Genomic DNA, 20,016 nt, shown 5'->3' on the forward strand with positions numbered 1-20,016 from the left:
AGTGATTAATACAAAATTTAAGGCTGGGTGCAGCACTTACAAAAGATTTAAGGCCTCCCAGCACTTTGGAAGGCCGAGGCGGGCGGATCACGAGATCAGGAAATCGCAACCATCCTGGTTAACACGGCGAAACCCCGCCTCTACTAAAAATACAAAAAATTAGCCGGACATGGTGGCAGATGCATGTAGTCCCAGCTACTCGGGAGGCAGGAGAATGATGTAAACCCGGGAAGTGGAGGCGGAGCTTGCACTGAGCCGAGATCGTGTTGCTGCACTCCAGTCTTGGCGACAGAGCGAGAATCCGTCTCAAAAACAATATATACAAATAAAAATAAAAAATAAAAATTTAAGTTTCCAACTGGGCGCAGTGGCTCATGCCTGTATTCCCAGCACTTTGGGAGGCTGAGGCAGACAGGTCAGGAGTTTGAGACCTGGCCAACGTGATGAAGCCCGGTCTCTACTAAAAATTCAAAAATAGCCGGGTGTGATGGCACACAACTGTAATCCCAGCTACTTGGGAGGCTGAGGCAGGAGAAGCACTTGTACCCGGGGGCGGAGGATGCAGCAAGGCAAAAGCTGAGCTCGTGCCACTGCGCTCCAGCCTAGGCGAGGGATCGAGATTCTCGCTCAAAAAAAAAAAAAAAAAAAAAAAAGTTTCCTTAGATCTGTCTGTCTGTAAAACCATGTTAAAAATAGAGAAAGAAGAGAGGAAGCTACAAGAGAAATAGAGAAGGTGATAATGAGTAAAAGGACTAGAAATAAAAAACAATAAAAGAGGAAGGACAAGAACCAGTGTGGAATTTTTATGATGAAGAGCTGCTGGGTGCATAGTACATGAGTCTCTTTTCCTTTTAGTGTTTCTCTTGAACTTGAACATATAAAATTCCTTTTAGAAAATTTTCCTGCTACAGTAAAATAAATGCAAAAATATTCTTACACAGTTCATTTTCTTCTAAAATCAAGACTGCCTGAGAAAAATCTCCTTTGAGGGTAACAAGTGACTGAAGTACTGTTAAACCCTACCTTCATCAAACCAGGTCTATAAATACAACTATAAATACAAAATTAAATAGAAAATTATTTTCTTTATAATGTTTTGGTAGTATCTGTTTATAATAGTAGATATTTTCTTGTGAGTTGTTTTAGAGCACTGAAAATAGAGTTCAAGATTTTTTTTCTCAAGCATGGTTTCAGAAATATATCAATTGTATAGGATGGCAGATGTGTATTAAAATTCCTTTAAAATGTGTTTATCAGCTCACCTTCTTTCTTTTTTCTGTTCATAGACTTATTTGTGATACATTTGATATCTGGTATTTTTTCTTTCTCCTGAGAGTTACATGTTGGGATTTTTTTTTTTTTTTTTTTTTTTTTTTTTTTTTTTCATTTATAATGCTACCCTCAGTGGAAAGGGTCAAGAACCAGTGGGATGGCACTCAGCATGGTGTTGAGCTAAGACAGCAGCAGCTTGAGGACATGATTATTGACAGTCTTCAGTGGGATGACCACAGGGAGGAGACTGAAGAACTGATGAGAAAATATGAGGCTCGACTCTATATTCTTCAGCAAGCCCGACGGGATCCACTCACCAAACAAATTTCTGATAACCAAGTAAGACTCATCAGATATTTTTTGGCAGTATTATTTTGTTGGATACACTTTTTTTTTTTTCCTATTGTTCACTGTAATTCTTAACAATAGGAACCTGTCATGTTTTTTTCCTAAGTTCTTAGAGTATATATTGAAATTTATTGAGGAATTTGATCTGGAAGATTTTTCTGAAAAATTTCTGGAGGCGTAACAAGTAAGAATGTGCATGACTTTTTGCAAGTGAAACACACCCTCAAATCAGCATCTAGAAAGAGCACATTTTCAAGATTCCGGGGAGCCTCTTTTGCTCCCTTCTGTTCTGTATTAGTCTGTTCTCACATTGCTATAAATAACTACCTGAGACTGGATAATTTATGAAGAAAGGAGATTTAATTGACTCACAGTTCATGTGAGGGAGCTGCATTCCAGCCTCAGCAACAAAGTGAGACAATGTCTCCAATAAATAAATAAAATCTGTGGCACTTCTCCTTTCTATCTTTCTCTCTCTGTCTTGCTGCCTTGTAAAGAAGGTGCCTGCTTCTTCTTTGCCTTCCACTATTATTTTAAATTTCCTGGTGCCTCCCAGTCATGCTTCACTACATTATCTCAGCTCATTGCAAGCTCCACCTCTGGGTTCAAGCGATTCTTGCCTCAGCCTCCCAAGTAGCTGGGATGACAGGCATGCACCACCACACCCAGCTAATTTTTGTATTTTTTGTAGAGATGGGGTTCTGCCATGTTGCCCAGGCTTATCTGCAACTCCTGAGCTCAAGTAGTCTACTCACCTCGGCCTCCCAAGTGTCACACACTTTTAAACCATCCGATCTTGTGAGAACTCACTATCACAAGAACAGCACGGGGGAAATTCATCCCCATGATCCAGTCACCTCCCACCAGGCTCCTCCTTCAAATGAACATGAGATTTGGGTGGGGACACAAATCCAAACCATATTACTTACTTACCCTGAAGGTTATTTTTATTAATAAAATGTTCCAAGACTTTCTTTTGAGGGCTACTGTAGTGAACAAATCAGATAAGTTTAGTTTCCTTTAATGTCTTTTTAACCAAACGGTTTTATTAATTTCATAATAGCAAGCATCTTTTTTGTCATCAGGTCAGTTATAGAGTTGATAATATTGAACAACTATGGTAGTTTTAAAAGTGCTTTTAAGATTCTCTGTATAAAATTATAAAATAGTCTTGAATTGGAGATTTTGGTTGTGAGGTTATAGTTTGGTATAACATTTATTTGCCTTTCAGCTAGCCTAAGATAGAAGTGTATATCTGTGAAGAATTTAAGAGAGTATTCGTAGAAAACAATCGAAAATGTGGAAGTATGTTTTTATTCTCCACTAATGCAGACTTCACTTGGTTACAGTTTTAAAAGCAGGTGGCCAGTTATACGTGTTTCTGGATCATTCTCTGTGTTTGTGATATTGCTGATTGTTTCCACCAAGTGATTCCTAAGTCCTAGTGAAGCCCCTGACCCCTTAACTAGAGGAGTACAATTAAAATGATGTCAGTGTTTCAGTTATCATATTAGAAGATTATTTTCTAATCAGCAGTGTGGTTCTTTTCTTCTGAAACCTTAGGCTGATTTAAAATCTTCCCAATTGCTACAAAAAGCATTATATTAAAAGTGTCAGTCGTCATTTAGATTTCATGGTGAGTACCTTCATCCAGAGACTCTCAGAGGCTGAAAAACTCTATCAAAGAACCAATGCCAGTGGACAAATTCAGCATCAGTTTGGCTATTCAAGTAAACTCTCAGTAAACCTTGCTTGGCAGCTTGATCCATTCAAGTGGTTCTTTGTAAACACACCTTGTGATCCAGGGGCAAGTGATGGAAGATGTCCATGTTGTTGATCCTTCACGTTTCTCCAGGCATGTATGCAGGAACTCTCTCTCTATTCAGTCCTTTGTGACGCATGTCCCTGTAAGGATCAGAGGTACAACAGAAGGAATGAAAAAGGCAAATGGTTTGAGGAAGGAAAATATCTCAAAAAGAAAAAGATAATAATCTTGTAATATTGTCATCTATGTACCTGATCACTTTCTTAGATAGTTTCTTTTCGCTTCTCCTAATTTTGGTTTCTGCTTCATATAAGAAAGGATTTGCCCCCAGTCTGTTTTCATCTCATGATATCTGTATCTAAAGCATGTCAAAATCTGCTGGGAGTACTATTGTTTTGATGATACTAATTACTGAGTGACCAAGTCTAACAAACAGACCTGCATTTGCACCTCAGATACTGCTTCAAGAACTGGGTCCTGGAAATGGTATCGTCATGGCATTCGATAACGTCCTGCAGAAACTCCTGGAGGAATATGGGAGTGATGACACAAGGAATGTGAAAGAAACCACAGAGTACTTAAAAACGTCATGGATCAATCTCAAACAAAGGTAACTCTAAGGCCCTGGCAGGTGAATGTATATTGTCAAGTTGAGAATTTGATTGCTTTGGCTTTCTCATGGAAACCTGGCCAAACATGTGGCTACCGCAAGTACATTTTATGTTTTTTTGTTTTTATATTGTGATGTGCTGAGTTAGTATTATCATACTTAGTTCAGAATGTATGTTTATACAATACGTATTTGAATTTTTACAATGGAGTTTTGTTTTTTTTTGTTTTTTTTAATCAGCCTAAACCTTGCCAATGATTACATGCTCTGATTATCTTATACTCTTGGTATTATTTGGAATACACTTTGTAGTACACTGAATGTAAGGAGTGCAGGTGTTTACAGATGCATCAGGGTAATAGTATCCCTAAAGGTAATTGTAATAGTGTGCTATTTGGGTGGGGCGTCCTAAGTTGAGGACCAGACACACATGGATCCAACACTAAACCCCTGAAATAATCTATGTGCATTTAGGGTTTTAGTTAATTTACTATCTTTTTTCCCATTACTTTGTCTTGTCAGAGTATTTGGAACAGCCCAAAATAGAATGTGTTTACAAGAGAATTTTCTGTCACTTGAACACCTAGAATTTGAGAAACTATAAACAGTGATTAGCATCTCTTTAAGATTGCATATTTATATTCATCACTAGTAAAAAAAGATATTTACATCATGAATATAGTACTGGGAATGCTTGTGTCTAAGTGAAATTACGTGCATCGTTATCTATTAAAATGCAAGTGTCTTAAAACCAGTTTGGTATCAAAACACATCTATTTTGCCATGAATACAATGGGTATTAGAGCACTTTATATTCCTGATATATTCCTGATAATAAACTATGACTAAGCATTTAATAACATTTTGACATGGAGAAGTTTTATACATTTCCAGAATGTTATTTTTAGTTACAATCTCTGAAGCTCTGAAAACTCGAAGAAGAGAGTTGTGAGGACAGAATGTGAGGTTGAATGTGGTGTTAGATATACCTAGGATACTGGAGAAAATAAGATTGGGTTAGCAAAGACAAAACTTCGCAAGTGGTTAAAGCAGAGTGAGTATAATATTGGTCTTTCTAACATTTTACTACAACTTTTCTCTTTTATTATAATAGGTTATTTGGATATAGTAAAGATATCATAACTCACGCAGGGAAGAAGGTGAATTAAAAACAGCTTTAACCTTAAGAGATATAGTCCTTAAATATACTTTATCTTTGTGTTTCCAAAAGTTCCATGTACAAGAGTTAGGACTTGTTTTCCCTGTAACTTAACAAAAAATTGATCCCTTAGGAATGTGTGGCCTGGTTTATTTAGCACCTCCAATTCTTTTTTTTTTTTTTTTTTTTTTTTGCTTCTACTTTGTAAATATTTTAAGACGGCCTACAGCAGTAGTTGGATTAGATGGAAGAGGCAATTAAAAAGGAATTATATTGCAAGGCGATTTTTCATTTATCATAGCTAAGACAATCACAATGTTCCAGTTGCTTTGTAGTTACAAGTGGTTGTCTTATTGTTTTTCTCTGCATTTGATGGTGAGGGAAATAACTAATTATATTAATATTTAGACATGATTTAGATATATTGTTATCTATAAAGCAGGGAAAACAGAGCAAAACTGGCTCATAGGATCCCTTCACGAATGACAACTAGGGCTTTTATATGTAAAGAGAGTTTTCTCTTTTAAATACAGTGATATTTAAATTTTTAACTATTTTAGATGGACATCTTTGTAGAATATATAAATCTTTCTTTGCCTTCTTAAAGCTTGTGAATGTATATTTAACTTTTTTTTTTTAATTCTTGGTATTATTGTTGCAAAGATAGAATTAAAGAACTTTGATGGATATAAGTGACCTTAGAGTGCTTCCGAACCAGTATTTCTCAACCTTTCTTTACATTATTGCTTCCCTAAGGAGCCTTTGTAGACTCATCTCCCCCATGAAATTTTAATACCATGATATACTGTGTACTGTATGGTTGTGCTTTATATATAAAAAGAGTACATTTTTTCACCCTCCCCCTGAAAAGAAATAACCATTTATTACCTTTGCTGAGAATACATGGTCTAATCTAATGTTCTTAGACTCAGAGAAGTTAAATGACATGTTCAAAGTCATACAACACAGTCAGGATGATATTTTTCTATGCTAAATGGTAACACTCTTCATGCTCTGAGTTCTGAAGAATTGGCAGTAAATTTATTCAGGCTGCTATACTTTGTGAGATTTGGGGCTTTGTTTTGTGCATATGAATTTTGAGTATCATCTCATTGGCAGGCACTGTACAAGCTCTTCACACACATCATTTCGTTTAATCTTCACAACAAGCGCAGAAGAGAGGTAGCATTTTCATCAGTCCTGTGTTGATGAATAAATTGAAGTACAGAGAAGTTAAGGAATCACTCAAGACCACACAGCTTATAGTGGCAGATCTGGGATTGGAATTCAAGCTTGACTGGCAAGTCAGGCTCTTATCATCTCTAAAAACAGTTTCATTTTTCTTCTTTCAATCAGACTGTCAGCCTTTGCTGACATTCTTGGTGACTGCTTTGTGTACCCGCCTCTCAGTTCTGTCTATAATTCCGCTTACTGATTCTTATCTGTGTTGAGTTTAGAAGCCATATCAGATGAAAGATATGGACCTTTTTTATGCATAATGTAATGCACTCCAGTACATGGCCATCACACCCTGTCTAATGGCTGCTGAGAGGCCTTTTTACCATGGCTGCCCTCTTATCTTCCAGCCTATTCTGTATATACATCATTGTCAGCCAAATTCTGGAGGGGTGAAGGGTTGTTATACTTGCACATGGAATACTGTGCAGCATAATGTGTGAAGTTCAATATCATCTTTCAAAGGAAATGTTTTGTATAAATTGCAGTTAGCCTAAATAATTTGGCTATTCACAATTTTAAGTCCACAGTCCCTTATCTACAATGCCAAAATCTAAAAACAGCTTTGATAACAGAAAGCTTTGAATTGCCATGCGGGTATTTATTAAAGTCTTTATTTATTCTGGTTAGTGTGAATGGCCTTGTTCCTTGCTGCAGAAATATTAATGTGTTTGATTGCTTCCCCAGACCCTGTTCAGGGGTGGTAGTTAATATGGTTACTTTCATAATATTAGTATTCTAATGTTCAAAAAAATCTTAATTCTGAAACACAACTGAATCCTGATTTTTTGGATTCTTTGTACAATAGACCTGTCTCTAATGTTTCCAACTGATCTATATATCCTGACCACTACTTTTTTTTACTTACAACTTTTTTTTTCCTTCCATCTCTTAATGCTAATTAACAAATTTTCTAGTGCCTGTTGAGATAGTGATTGTTGAAATGTGTTTATAGCACAGTCAGTGTTGATGCCTGATTTGGGTCTGAAATGCTATTTTAGCTGTATATATTTTGGTACTCCAGGACCAAAATAACATTCTATAACACACACACACGTATTCACACATGTATAACTATGTGTGTATAGATGTGTTTGCACATGCATGTATATACAGGTATGTGTATATATATGCACACCCATGTATATGCACACACAGTTATCTACACTGAAGTATTGTAGAGGAAATGAGACAGCATAGCTGTGTGCTATAAACAGTTTCTTAGAAATCACTAATTACTCTGTCTTTTTCTCCTTGTCCTTATCCCATGAAGTCACATTTTACCTTGCCTATGTTAAGGTATTTCTAGGTTGGTACAGGTAGAACAGAAAGCGCAGAATGTAAGGAATATGGGGCAATCCTTGGTTAAAAGCCCATCTTATGCACTTGCCTTTTGTGCTAACTTGTAGGAAGTTATTTCAACTCACTGAGTCTCCATTTCCTTGATTCTAAAGTGGAGAACATGTCTAATATGTAGGGTTATTGTGATATCAAAAGTTATGTGTAAAAGTTCTTAGTAGGTAGTCTATACTTAAGAAAAAGTTGCCCAAACTGTCATCATCTGCTCTTTCATATGCCTTTCTGATAAATCCACTGCTTTTAGCCACATGCACTGTACTTTCTGTGGTTAAATTAGCAGAAAGTTGAGTCAGTTGTTTGTTCATAGTCGTTTCAAACTCTTTCTACTTTAATTAATGATAAAATACTTGATTGTCTGCTTTTCTGAGTGCAGTATAGATATTCTAAAACTTTGTTAACAGATGAAATTTCTTTAAAAATGTAGTTTCCTTGGTTTGCAGAATTATCACAGTTGCTGAATTTACCTTGCAATTAAGCATTTTCTGCCAAAGCAAAAATCAACCATCCTGGGAAGGAAAGGTACAGAATTTAAAAAGACACAATTTTTTTTTAGAGTGATTTTATTTATTTTATTTTATTTTATTTTATTTTATTTTATTTTATTTTATTTTTATGTTCCAGGATACATGTGCAGGACATGCAGGTTTATGACATAGGTAAATGTGTGCTGTGGTGGTTTGCTGCATCTATCAACCTATTACCTAGGTAGTAAGTCCAACATTCATTAGCTATATATCTTGATGCTCTCCCTTCTCCTGCCCCCTCCCTATGGGCCCCAGTGTGTGGTGTTCCCCTCCCTGGGTCCATGTGTTCTGATTGTTCAGCTCACATTTACAAGTGAGAACATGTGGTGTTTGGTTTTCCGTTCCTGCATTAGTTTGCTGAGGATAATGGTTTCTAGTTCCATCTATGTCCCAGCAAAGGACATGATCTCATTCCTTTTTATGGCTGTATAATATTTCATGGTATGTAGGTACCACATTTTCTTTATCCAGTCCATCACTGATAGGTATTTGGGTTGATTCCATGTCTTAGCTATTGTGAACAGTGCTGCAGTGAACACACACGTACATGTGTCTTTATAATAGAATGATTTGTATTCCTGTGGGTATATACCTAGTAATAGGATTGGTGGGTTGAATGGTAGTTCTATTGTTAGGTCTTTGAGGAGTGCCACACTGTCTTCCACAACAGTTGAATTAATTAACATTCTCACCAACAGCATAAAAGCCTTCCTATTTCTCCACAGCTTCATGAGCATCTGTTGTTTCTTGACTTTTTAATAATTACCATTCTGACTAGCATTAAATAGTATCCCATTGTGGTTTTGATTTGCATTTCTGTAATGCTCAGTGGTGTTGAGCTTTTTTTCATATGCTTGGTCGCATAAATGTCCTCTTTTGAGAAGTGTCTGTTCATAAGACACAATTATTTAATGTGGGAGGCACAAATACAGATTTATCCAGTAAGATAACTTTATTTTCTTCTTTTGAAATGGTATTGTCTTTCTCATTAATGTTTATTAGTTAATAATGGCCAGCTAGACATGTGGAGTGTATATAGTTTTCAAAAGGTTATTTAAAAATTGTGTATACTAAAGATTGATTTTGTAACTATTCTGAAAACAGGTTAAGTTTCAAAAATTTAATTTTGATTGATTTTCCAATTAATTTTGTTGTGTATTTGGAAGCTTCTATTATATCTGTTATTACTTTTTCAGTAATGATGTTTATTGTCCCTATAGATTAATAAAAATGAAGCTTTTTTCAGCAATTATTCTTTGTCCAATTTGGTCAGTTCTTTTTAACAGTCATCAATAGAAGATACTCATATTGGGATTGTTTCATAAGGCCTGATAACAGCCAGGCTCAACCTTCAAGCTCTTAAAACGAATGCTGTAGCAGCTGTTGTTCCCGAATGAATGGGCTTAGGTGAAAAGTACAGGTAGCCTTATCCTCCTAGCATGTCCAAAAATATGAGGTTCGGAGATTTGGGTCAGTCAACTTGATTTATCCTCTCGGAATCTTACTTCTTTCCCTGAAAATCACCTTTATTTTTCAACTTGTTTGTTTTCTCTGCTAGCATTTGATTTTTAGTTTTCCCTTCCAAGTTGGGAATAAAGCTGGCCAAAAAGAGAAGTATGAAGATTATAGTCTTCTATATTTTCCTCTTCTGTTATGTTGTTTTAATATCTCAAGTATCATTTTATTACTTTTTTTTAAAACAATCGCCAACAATGTCTTTGTGATAAATGCCTATGAATGTTAGTGTTTTCATTTTGTAAATATCAAACTCAAGCATGCAGATATTTTCTCAGCACATTTAGCTCCATATCAAACAAACTGAAGAGCCAATGCCCACAGAAACAATGCCCACAGTCTTTGTTTTTGTTTTCATTTGTTTCTTTTTCCATTAATTGATTAATCAACTAGTTAAACAAGTATTTATTTAGCTTCCTATTTGCCAAGCTCTGTGACCAGCCCTAAAGATTCAACCATAAATACACCTTGTTCCTGCTCCCAGGAAGCTTACATTGCTTAGGAGGAGCCATGCAATGCACGTAAGTGGTAAATAAGAACATAATACATAATTATAGGAGATTGTTTTGGAGGCGAGAGAAATTAAAGAGGTGCTATGTAAGAGAGGGGCTTAACTGAGGCAAATTTAGAAAGCATAACTTGGTGGCATTTGAACTGGTTCTGAAGGCTAAGAAGGAACCATCTGAAGAAAATTACAGAGTGAACAGCAAATATAAAAGTCATGAGACAGGAAAGAGCATAGCATGTGGTTGCAATATAATGAATATGATGGTAAGAGCTTGAGATGCGGTAGGAGAGGAAGGCAGAGGCCAGGTCGTGCGGAACTTTGTAAGACATGGTATATTAGTCCATTTTCATAGTGTCATAAAGAACTGCCTGAGACTGGGTAATTTATAAAGGAAAGTGTTTTAATTGACTTATAGTTCAGCATGGCTGGGGAGACCTCAGGAAACTTACAATCATGGCAGAAGGTGAAGGGGAAGCAAGGCACCTTCTTCATAAGGCAGCAGGAAGAGAATTGCTGAGTGAAGGGGGAAGAGCCCCTTATAAAACTGTCAGATCTTGTGAAAACTCACTCGTTATCACTAGAACAACATGGGGGAAACCATCCCCATGATCCAATTATGTCCACCTGGTCTCTTCCTTGATACATGGGATATAGAGGTTATAATTCAAGGTGAGATTTGGGTGTGGGTACAAAACCTAATCATATCACAAGGGAAGGAGTTTGGATATTAAAAGTACAATAGAAACTTATTGGAATTGTTAAGGAAGGGAGTGACACTGTCTGATGTGTATATATTAAAATTTAATCTCTCTGGATCTTATGTGGAGAATAGGTTGCTAGTAGGTATAGTAGAATAATTGGGAAGACCAGAAAGGAAGTGATGGCTGTGGTCCAGCTGGGACATGGTGGTCCCCGTGGCTATTGTATGCCAGTAATGATGTAAAGAAGATGGTAGATTTGCGATATGCTATGGAAGTAGAAAAGACATTTTGGTGGATTAGATATATGCCTTAAGGGCTTGGAAACAATCCAAGATGGAATTTTGTAAAAGGATGAGTGGTAGTACAATTCACTGAATTGGGAAAGGATGCAGGAGTTTTGAAAGAACAAAAATTATAAGTTGGGTTATGGTAAGTTTGAGATGCCTGTTAGATATCTAAGTATATAAGTTAAATAGGCAATTATGTATATATATCTGGAACTCAGACGTTCTAGACCTCAGATATGAATTGAGAGTTCTCAGCATTCACATTGGAGGTTGAACATGTGGGACTGGATGAGATCACCAGGGAGGGAGTGAAGATGAAGATGAGAAGGGCATGCCTGACTGAGTCTGTAAGGCCTAGGGTTTGGTGATTGAGCAAAAAAGGAGAAAAGAGCAAAAGGGTCTCAGAAAAAATTTCCAATGAAGTGGAAAAAAAAATTGCAGATTTGTCACTTTCAGAAATAGAGGGAGGAGAATATCTCTTAGAGGAAATGGAGATAGGGGAATGTTTCTAAGAAAGAATGTTCTACTGGGTTGAATTGGGCTGAATCATCAAATAAGATGACACAGTACACAATTTTGGGAATTCGACAGCTTGGACATTCCTGGTGATTTTGGAAAGAGCAATTTGGAGGAAGTAAAATGGCCGGAAGCTAGATAGTGAGATGAAGGTGAAGAAGTAGAAACAGTTTGTGGAAACAACTTTAGAGAAGTTTGTGTGAAGAGGGACAGAGAGATTGGGTAGTACTTAGTGTGGGGACTGTAGGGTAAAGAGAGTTGATTGACTTTTCTGTTAAAATGGATTATAGTAAATCATGTTTGCGTGCTTATGAGAATGACCCACTAGATGAGAGACTGGTGATCAAACATAGAGGGGACAAAGAAAGGAGGACAAGAAGGCTTTGAGAAGATAAGAAAGTGAGATTTAGAGAATTGGGTTTGGTAAGAACTGGAATGCACCTTTCATTATGACCAGAAAAGGCAACGAGAAGATGAGTTTAGATGTAGGTGAACTAGACCATTAGTGGTGGAAGACGAAAGGTTCTTCATGCAAGAACTGAGCTTTATGATCCATCAAGCACATTGTCAGTGAGGTTGGAGGTGGGACTAAGAGAAGTTGGAAGAGAGAGGATTGGGTTTAAAATCAGATCTTTGTGAGTGGGATGGAGAGTTTCCTAGGGTAAATTTATAGTATTGCTGGGCAGTAATGAGTGCCTATTTGTGGTTTATATTATTAAATGTAAGGAAAGGTAGCCCTGTTGAACTGCTCTTTATAGGATTCATCTGCCCAATGAGGCAATGAAGAAGAATGCAGATGGAAGTGGGAGAAAGATGGAGCAGGGAAGAGTAAGATCTTTGGAAATGAGAGGAGAACAGGATTGCCTCTGGTCCATAATGGTGTCTCATGTGTCCCTTTCTCTGGGTGGTGCCATCCCTCACTAGAGCTGTGGCTTGGCAACCAGATCTTGAATTGGATTTCAAACTTCACTTCCTCATTGAGGCAGTGGTCAACCTTTATAAATATATACAGTGCCCCTGAACCTGAAACTCAGTATAGGAACATAGGGGATACATATGTTGTACTTTCCACAGCAGGATTTTGCCTGGAAGATGGGTAAACAATAACCTGGAGGTAGCAGTGGGGAGCAGGGACGACCCTTATTCCAGCTCCTCAGACTGAGGCATAAAGGATCTGAGAGAAAAAGGAAAAAACGTCATGAAAAGTTTGCAGGGGACCCCATGCAGTGGCTGACGTCTGTAATCCAGCACTTTGGGAGTCCAAGGCAGGTGGATCACTTGAGTCCAGGAGTTCCGGACTAGCCTGGGCAATATGGCAAAACCTCATCTCTACAAAAAATACAAAAATTAGCTGGGCGTGGTGACACATGCCTGTAGTCCCAGCTACTAGGGAGGCTTAGTTAGTAGGTTCAATTGAACCTAGGAGGTAGAGGTTGCAGTGACCTGTGATCACACCACTGCACTCCAGCCTTGGTGACAGAACCAGACTCTGGAAAAAACAAAAAGTTTGCAGGAGAAATAATGGCCCTAAGGAAACTGGTTTCAGTGAAGACAAAAAGGGATTGGTTCGAGGAGATGGAAGATACAGTAGAGTCTGCTGATTGTAGAAGAAGAGCTCTAGAGCATGGTGGAAGAAGGGTTGGGGGAGTGTATTGGTGCAGACTGGGGAAGGTATTGGAGTTACGGTTCAATACTGGTTGACTAATAAAGACCAAATATCTGGTAGTGACTTAGCTAAAGAGGAAATAGGATGTGGTGAGGGAATTCCTCTCAAGGAAATGACTCTGTGGTCTTGACTATTCATTTCCTGACAATCACAGCCCCAGGAGAGATGCTCCTTTGGATTCGCAGGGCTGTGGGCAGGGATCATGGGGTAGCTGCAGGGCATTGTGGTGGGGCTGTCAATGGGGGTTAGCAGCTTAAGACGGGGTCTCCTTGAGTCCCATGCAGCGAATTTTCAAATATGATGACGATCTATCCTCTACGTAACCAGGATTGGTCACTAAAAGACCATAGATCTTTGGAAATACGTGCAGTGCCTGATTCTTCATTTCAAATGCATGTTTCCCATAGCATGCTTTAATGTTAATTTCCCAGGTAAGAATTATTTGAAAGAACAAAATTCCCTTGTGAAGGTGCTCATTGAAAAGTTTAAAGAATTGTTTCATATTAAGTTTTCTACCTGCCACTCAAACTACTGATGCTACTGTTTTTCATTCTAAAAGAGAGAAATGTATTTAAATCTTACACTAATGTAAAGGTCACCTTTTGAGCACACCAAAATTTGGCAACACACATCGATGGTTTTCCTAAGATGATCTTTTCATTAAACTCCTTAAAAAGAGAGACATACCTACTCACGTTCAAATACTCTTTTGACCAATTATAAGCAAATGCATAATTGATTAAATAATATATCTTGTAAATTAAAATATCAAGTATTATTTAACATCTTTAAAATAACATTTTAAAAAGGCAGGTATATCATGTTTTATTATGTTACAAAATGACTGTAGGCTATAGGGTATCATAGCTGCTTTTATTACAAAAATATCTTTAAAAAGCTAAGAGTTTACATTTTAAAAAATATCCTACTTCCCCTTAATGTAAACTATTATAAATCTGTCACCCGTGGATATCCTTAAATCTTTTATGGGAAGCTAATTATATTTTTAGTTGGTATCATTTCTTGCAGTAAAGACTTTTATAGTCTGTTACTTCTTCTGTTTGAAGTAAAAAAAAATATTTCTGCTAATGTTACCCTTCTAAACTTAAAGTGTTGTATCTTTAGGTTTTTTTGCCTATGTACTTTGTGATTTGTATATTTAACGAAAGTTTTAAAAATTTTTCTTTACCTTTATCTTTTTTTTTTTTTTTTTTTTTTTTTTTTTTTTTTTTTTTTTTTTTTGGAGGCAGAGTCTCGCTCTGTCGCCCAGGCTGGAGTGCAGTGGCCAGATCTCGGCTCACTGCAAGCTCCGCCTCCCGGATTTACTCCATTCTCCTGCCTCAGCCTCCCGAGTAGCTGGGACTACAGGCGCCCGCCACCTCGCCCGGCTAGTTTTTTGTATTTTTTAGTAGAGACAGGGTTTCACTGTGTTAGCCAGGATTGTCTCGATCTCCTGACCTCGTGATCCGCCCGTCTCGGCCTCCCAAAGTGCTGGGATTACAGGCTTGAGCCACCGCGCCCGGCCTTTACCTTTATCTTCTAGCCATAAATTCCTAAGCTTAAAACCATTTCTTTTCCTTTAACAGTACTCCTTCCCTTGTATTATCTCGTTACTTTTCTCAATACGTCCTCTAGCTGTGTTCTGATCTTTCTTGAGACGTAACAGTCAGAACTGCCAAATATGAAATCTACATCGAGAATCATAAACGAATGCAAGTTCAGTGCTGGATGTGATCTTAGAACTCTTCTGTGTTAATGCTTCCCAACCTTTTTTGCGATTGGCACACTACTCATCTATTCCCGTCAGTCATGTTTCGTTTACATGCAGCGATTCTTAATGAAGCTGATTTTGAAACTAGGGATGGAGGTGAGAGTGGAGGAACATTTCTAGTGGGTTTTGTAATTCCTGTAATGGATTATGTAGTTTTAAAAGGATCTCTGGAGATTTTGAAATGGGTCATTTGCTGATCCGGTACAAGCCCCTTATTTTAAGGATGAAAAAAATAAATTGGAGATTTGAAATGATTTATCCCAAGCCATACAGCTAGTAAATGGTGGAGGTGATAGAATTAGTTCATTGTCTTCTGAGAGCAATGTACAAATGGCATTAAAGGTAGTAGATTAGCCTGTGTAATAAAGTATGAATACATGTTCCTGAGACTCTAATTTCAGTGATTTTATTGACTTATGATATTATAATAAATCATGTGAAATTCCTTGAAAATAGATTAAAAATCTTGTAATATTGAGTATACCGTACTCTAGCCTAGGATCTAATTTTTAAAAGTAAGAAAAAATAAACTGGAGGTGGAGGAAACAACTGAGCTATAGTCTATTAGAAATTTTTATAAATTATATTAATTTCAAAAATCAGAATATAAAATAACATGTATAAACTATGATTTTAAATTTAAACATGTATATTCATTATAATAATAAGAAGTCAATTTGAACTGCTGTAAGTAGGGTTTGACTTTTAGTATGGTCATTATGTTTAGTAGTTGATTAAGTTTATGATAAAAATTTGATACCAACTATGTAGGCATTAAAAAAATTCCAGGACACTTATCATTAAATTTGACATTTGCATTCAATAAGCAAAAATAATTTCATAGTATTTCGCCAAATTCATACATGAGGTTAGGGAAAATATTTATTGAGTATTCACTATATCTTGATACATTTATGTGTGTATACCTCATTTTCTCCTGAAAATATTGCTGCAATATGGAGATGTTATTCCTATTGCTGTATAAGTTTATTCAATAAATACTTGTTGAGTTGCTACTGTATGTAGGTCCTGGTCCTACATATGCCGGATGCATTGACGAACAACAGCTTTAAACAGGCAAGAAGATATTTGCTTACCATCATGATCAGAGATACAATGAGGAAGGCAGAAAAGTGACCCCCAAAGAGATTATTCTGAATTTTCTGGGTGAGCCCCATTTCATCCCAGGAGTCCTTGAAAGTGGAGAAGGTGGGCTGGACCTGGTGGCTCACGCCTGTAATCCCAGCACTTTGGGAGGCCTGGGTGGGCGCATCACGAGGTCAGGAGATCGAGACCATCCTGGCTAACACAGTGAAACCCCATCTCTACTAAAAATACACACACACACACACACACAAATTAGCCGGGCATGGTGGCGGGTGCCTGTAGTCCCAGCTAATCAGGAGCCTGAGGCAGGAGAATGGCGGAGATTGCGCCACTGCATTCTAGCCTGGAGGACAGAGTGAAATTCTGTGTCAAAAAAAAAAAAAAAAAAAAAGAAATGTGGAGGAGGCGGCAGAAGAGTGGTTCAGAGAGATGTGATGTGAGGACTTCACCTGCTGTTGCTGGATTTGAAGGTGGAGAAAGTGGCTACGAGTCAAGGAATGTGGCAACTTCTAGAAGTTGGAAAAGAAGAGAAACCAGATTCACCCCTAGACCCTCCAAAAATAAATGCAGCCCTGCTGATAACTTGATTTTAGTCTAATGGAGACCCATGTTGATCACTAGCCTACAAAACTGTCGGACAATAAACTTGTGTTGCTTTATACCACAAAGTTTGTGGTTATTTATGATAGCAGCGATGAAACACCAACAGCCATGGTAGGGGAAACTATGGGATGCCTTGGGGAAGGTACCATGGTTTTGGAAAGTGTTTGCATCCAGGTCTGGAAGGTCAGTAGAAGTTAACCAGGTGGGACGGGGAAAATTAGTGGAGGCTGGAGGAGAGGAGCAGGAGGATATTTAAGGTAAAAAAAGTAAAATGTAGAGTTCTGGATGTGACAGAGGCAGTGACCTCTCAGAGTACTAATAATTGGTTCATTTTTGTAGATAAATAACATATGAAGTGTGAAGTGGGGAGATGCCTCCTGGGGAGTTGAGCCAGAGTCAGATCATGGAAAACCTGTGTATCAGGCAGAGTTTAGGAATGATGAAGACAATCCTTGCCCACGCGCTTGTGGCTAGTGAGCAATGGAGCTTTGTCTACCTTAATCCAAAATCCATATTTTTTAACCAACAAAGTAGACGTCTTTTCCAGAACAACTAAAATTTGTTTTTCTGAAAGGAAAGTATCCTACAAAGTGAATATTTTTAAAGTAGTATCTCTTTTCCCACTGATGATCAGTAGATAATTTGTCAATAGGTGCTCTAGCTTCTGGATTGAGAATGTTCCACTGGTGACCAAAGTGTGCTGCTGGAATTACTCTACCCAGTGGAATACTGTCTGAGGCCAAGTGCTCATGGTCTTCTTAGCTCACTTTTCCTTTGAAGCATGACCTTAGGTTGCCCACCTCCCCTCCTAGCCTGGTTCTTTATACTTGCTAGGTATCTAAGTATCTCTTACTCTTATATAAAGAGAATCCTTTGCCTTTACCCTTAGGGTTCTTAGACATTTACATCCTCTTCCCTAGTTTGGACATTCTCAGGGTTTAATAGAATTATTCTGTAATGATCTCTTTTTACATTAGCTGTTGCCATATAACCTATTATGTGCATATGAATATTTTTAAATAATAAAACAGAATTCTGATTATGGGAAATGAAGGTGTTTGACCTTAGTAAATTTTTTTAATGACTAAATGTTATATATTGAATGTTCTTAAAGGAGAATCACCTGTTTGTAGTGGATTGATTGCACATGTGCACTCCTCTAATCTTTGTTTTCTAGTGCCTTTTTTAGTACAGCCTTCATTTGGCTATTCTTAATGTTTTTTCTGTTGATGTTTTAAAAATAGAAAATATAGGCAGGGTTTGGGGAACGATAAAACATCAACCCCAACAACCACTGAAATTCTAGTGAGTAACTTCTAAATTTTAAAAATTAAAAAAGTATTCACCTATGATTACAAAACAAAAAACAAAGAAACAAAAAAACAAAAAAACCCCAACAACAACCACTAAGCACTGAAAGGTTTATAACAGAATATAGTTCTTTTCCCTCGACTCACCGCAGTGCCCTTCCTAGAGGCAACTATTCTCTTTACCTTTTACATTTCCATATTCTAAATAAGATGAGTATGCCATCATCTTTCAGTTCTTCAGTATTAGACATTGTCTGCTGACGTCCTATTTTGGTAAATACATAGGAAGTTGCTTAGGGATGCCACTGTTCTTTTCCCTGCTTCATCATGGAATTTTAGATAAATAAATATAAAGTGTTGACATTATTTTGTCTGTCTAAACATTATTACCAACTGAAAACTGAGGTTTACTATAATTTTGTTTCCTATGTGTTTGTTTTACCTGAAATTAATAATTGCCTTATTTTTATATGCCTAATTTTCTTTGCACCTATTGCTAATCCTCCCACATTTTCCAGTGACCTGACAGTACAATTTTCCACAATGCCAATCGCATTAAGCAGGCTATCACTTCTAATATTGTTCCTTGGTGACGTCTCTTCTGGAGACATGCTTTCTAGGCCTGCTACACAGCCATCATGCTGGGTATTTGCTTTGCTCCTACTTTACAATCTCTGCTTCTTGGATCTCATGGATGTTTTGTGTTATTTGTTTGTTTTTGTCTTTTTATTTGTTTTGTTCTTTGGTTTATTTGTTTTCTTCTTTGGGGCGATTTCCTGATTTTGTCTGTGCGTATCCTTTGTAAGTTTTGTCATGTTAAAACAGGAATACAGAGTGGTGGCAATGCTGAAGACAGCCCATACCTGCTCCAGTTTGGATTCACACCGTCTTTTCTGTGATCTCCTCTCACCATTAACAGGAGAGCCCCTTCTCATTGTTCAACTCCCACTTATGAGTGAGAATATGCAGTGTTTAGTTTTCTGTTCCTGTGTTATTTTGCTGAGAATGATGGTTTCCAGCTTCATCTATGCCCCTGCAAAGGACATGAACTCATTCTTTTTTATGGCTGCATAGTATTCCATGGTGTATGTGGGTCACATTTTCTTTATCCAGTCTGTCATTGATGGGCATTTGGGTTGTAAATAGTGCTACAGTAAACATACATGTGCATGTGTCTTTATAGTAGAATGATTTATAATATTTTGGGTATATAGCCAGTAATGGGATCACTGGGTCAAATGGTATTTCTGGTTCTAGATCCTTGAGGAATCACCACACTGTCTTCCACAATGGTTGAACTAATTTACACTCCCACCGACAGTGTAAAAGCCTTCCTATTTCTCCACATCCTCTCCAGCATCTGTTATTTCGTGACTTTCTAATGATCACATTCTACCTGGTGTGAGATGGTATCTCATTGTGGTTTTGATTTGCATTTCTCTAATGACCAGCGATGATGAGCTTTTTTTCATATGTTTGTTGGCCACATAAATGTTTTCTTTTGAGAAATGTCTGTTCATATCCTTCACCCACTTTTTGATGTGGTAGTTTGATTTTTTCTTGTAAATTTGTTTAAGTGTAGGAGCTAATTTTAAAGACATAGCATGGCTGGGCATGGTGGCTCAGCCTGTAATGCCGGTACTTTGGGAGGCTGAGGCAGACACATCACTTGAGGTCAGGAGTTCAAGACCAGCCTGGCCAACATGGTGAAACCCTATCTCTACTAAAAAAAATACAAAAATCTGTTGGGCATGGTGGT

General features: G+C 37.4%; 1 protein-coding gene across 10 annotated transcripts in view; it reads left to right on the top strand.

The window, feature by feature from the left end:
• The window catches only part of UTRN (utrophin), a 594,041-nt gene that overhangs the window by 270,869 nt on the left and 303,156 nt on the right, over window positions 1-20,016 (top strand). For all 10 annotated transcript variants that reach the window (XM_073022551.1, XM_073022550.1, XM_073022552.1 and 7 more), the window contains 2 exons: window positions 1,406-1,611; window positions 3,841-3,995. In XM_073022551.1, the coding sequence (XP_072878652.1) occupies window positions 1,406-1,611; window positions 3,841-3,995 (361 nt within the window). The remainder of the gene's footprint in view (window positions 1-1,405; window positions 1,612-3,840; window positions 3,996-20,016) is intronic.

The sequence above is a fragment of the Chlorocebus sabaeus genome, chromosome 13 (assembly GCF_047675955.1).
Source record: "Chlorocebus sabaeus isolate Y175 chromosome 13, mChlSab1.0.hap1, whole genome shotgun sequence".
In the NCBI taxonomy this organism is placed as follows: Eukaryota; Metazoa; Chordata; class Mammalia; order Primates; family Cercopithecidae; genus Chlorocebus; species Chlorocebus sabaeus.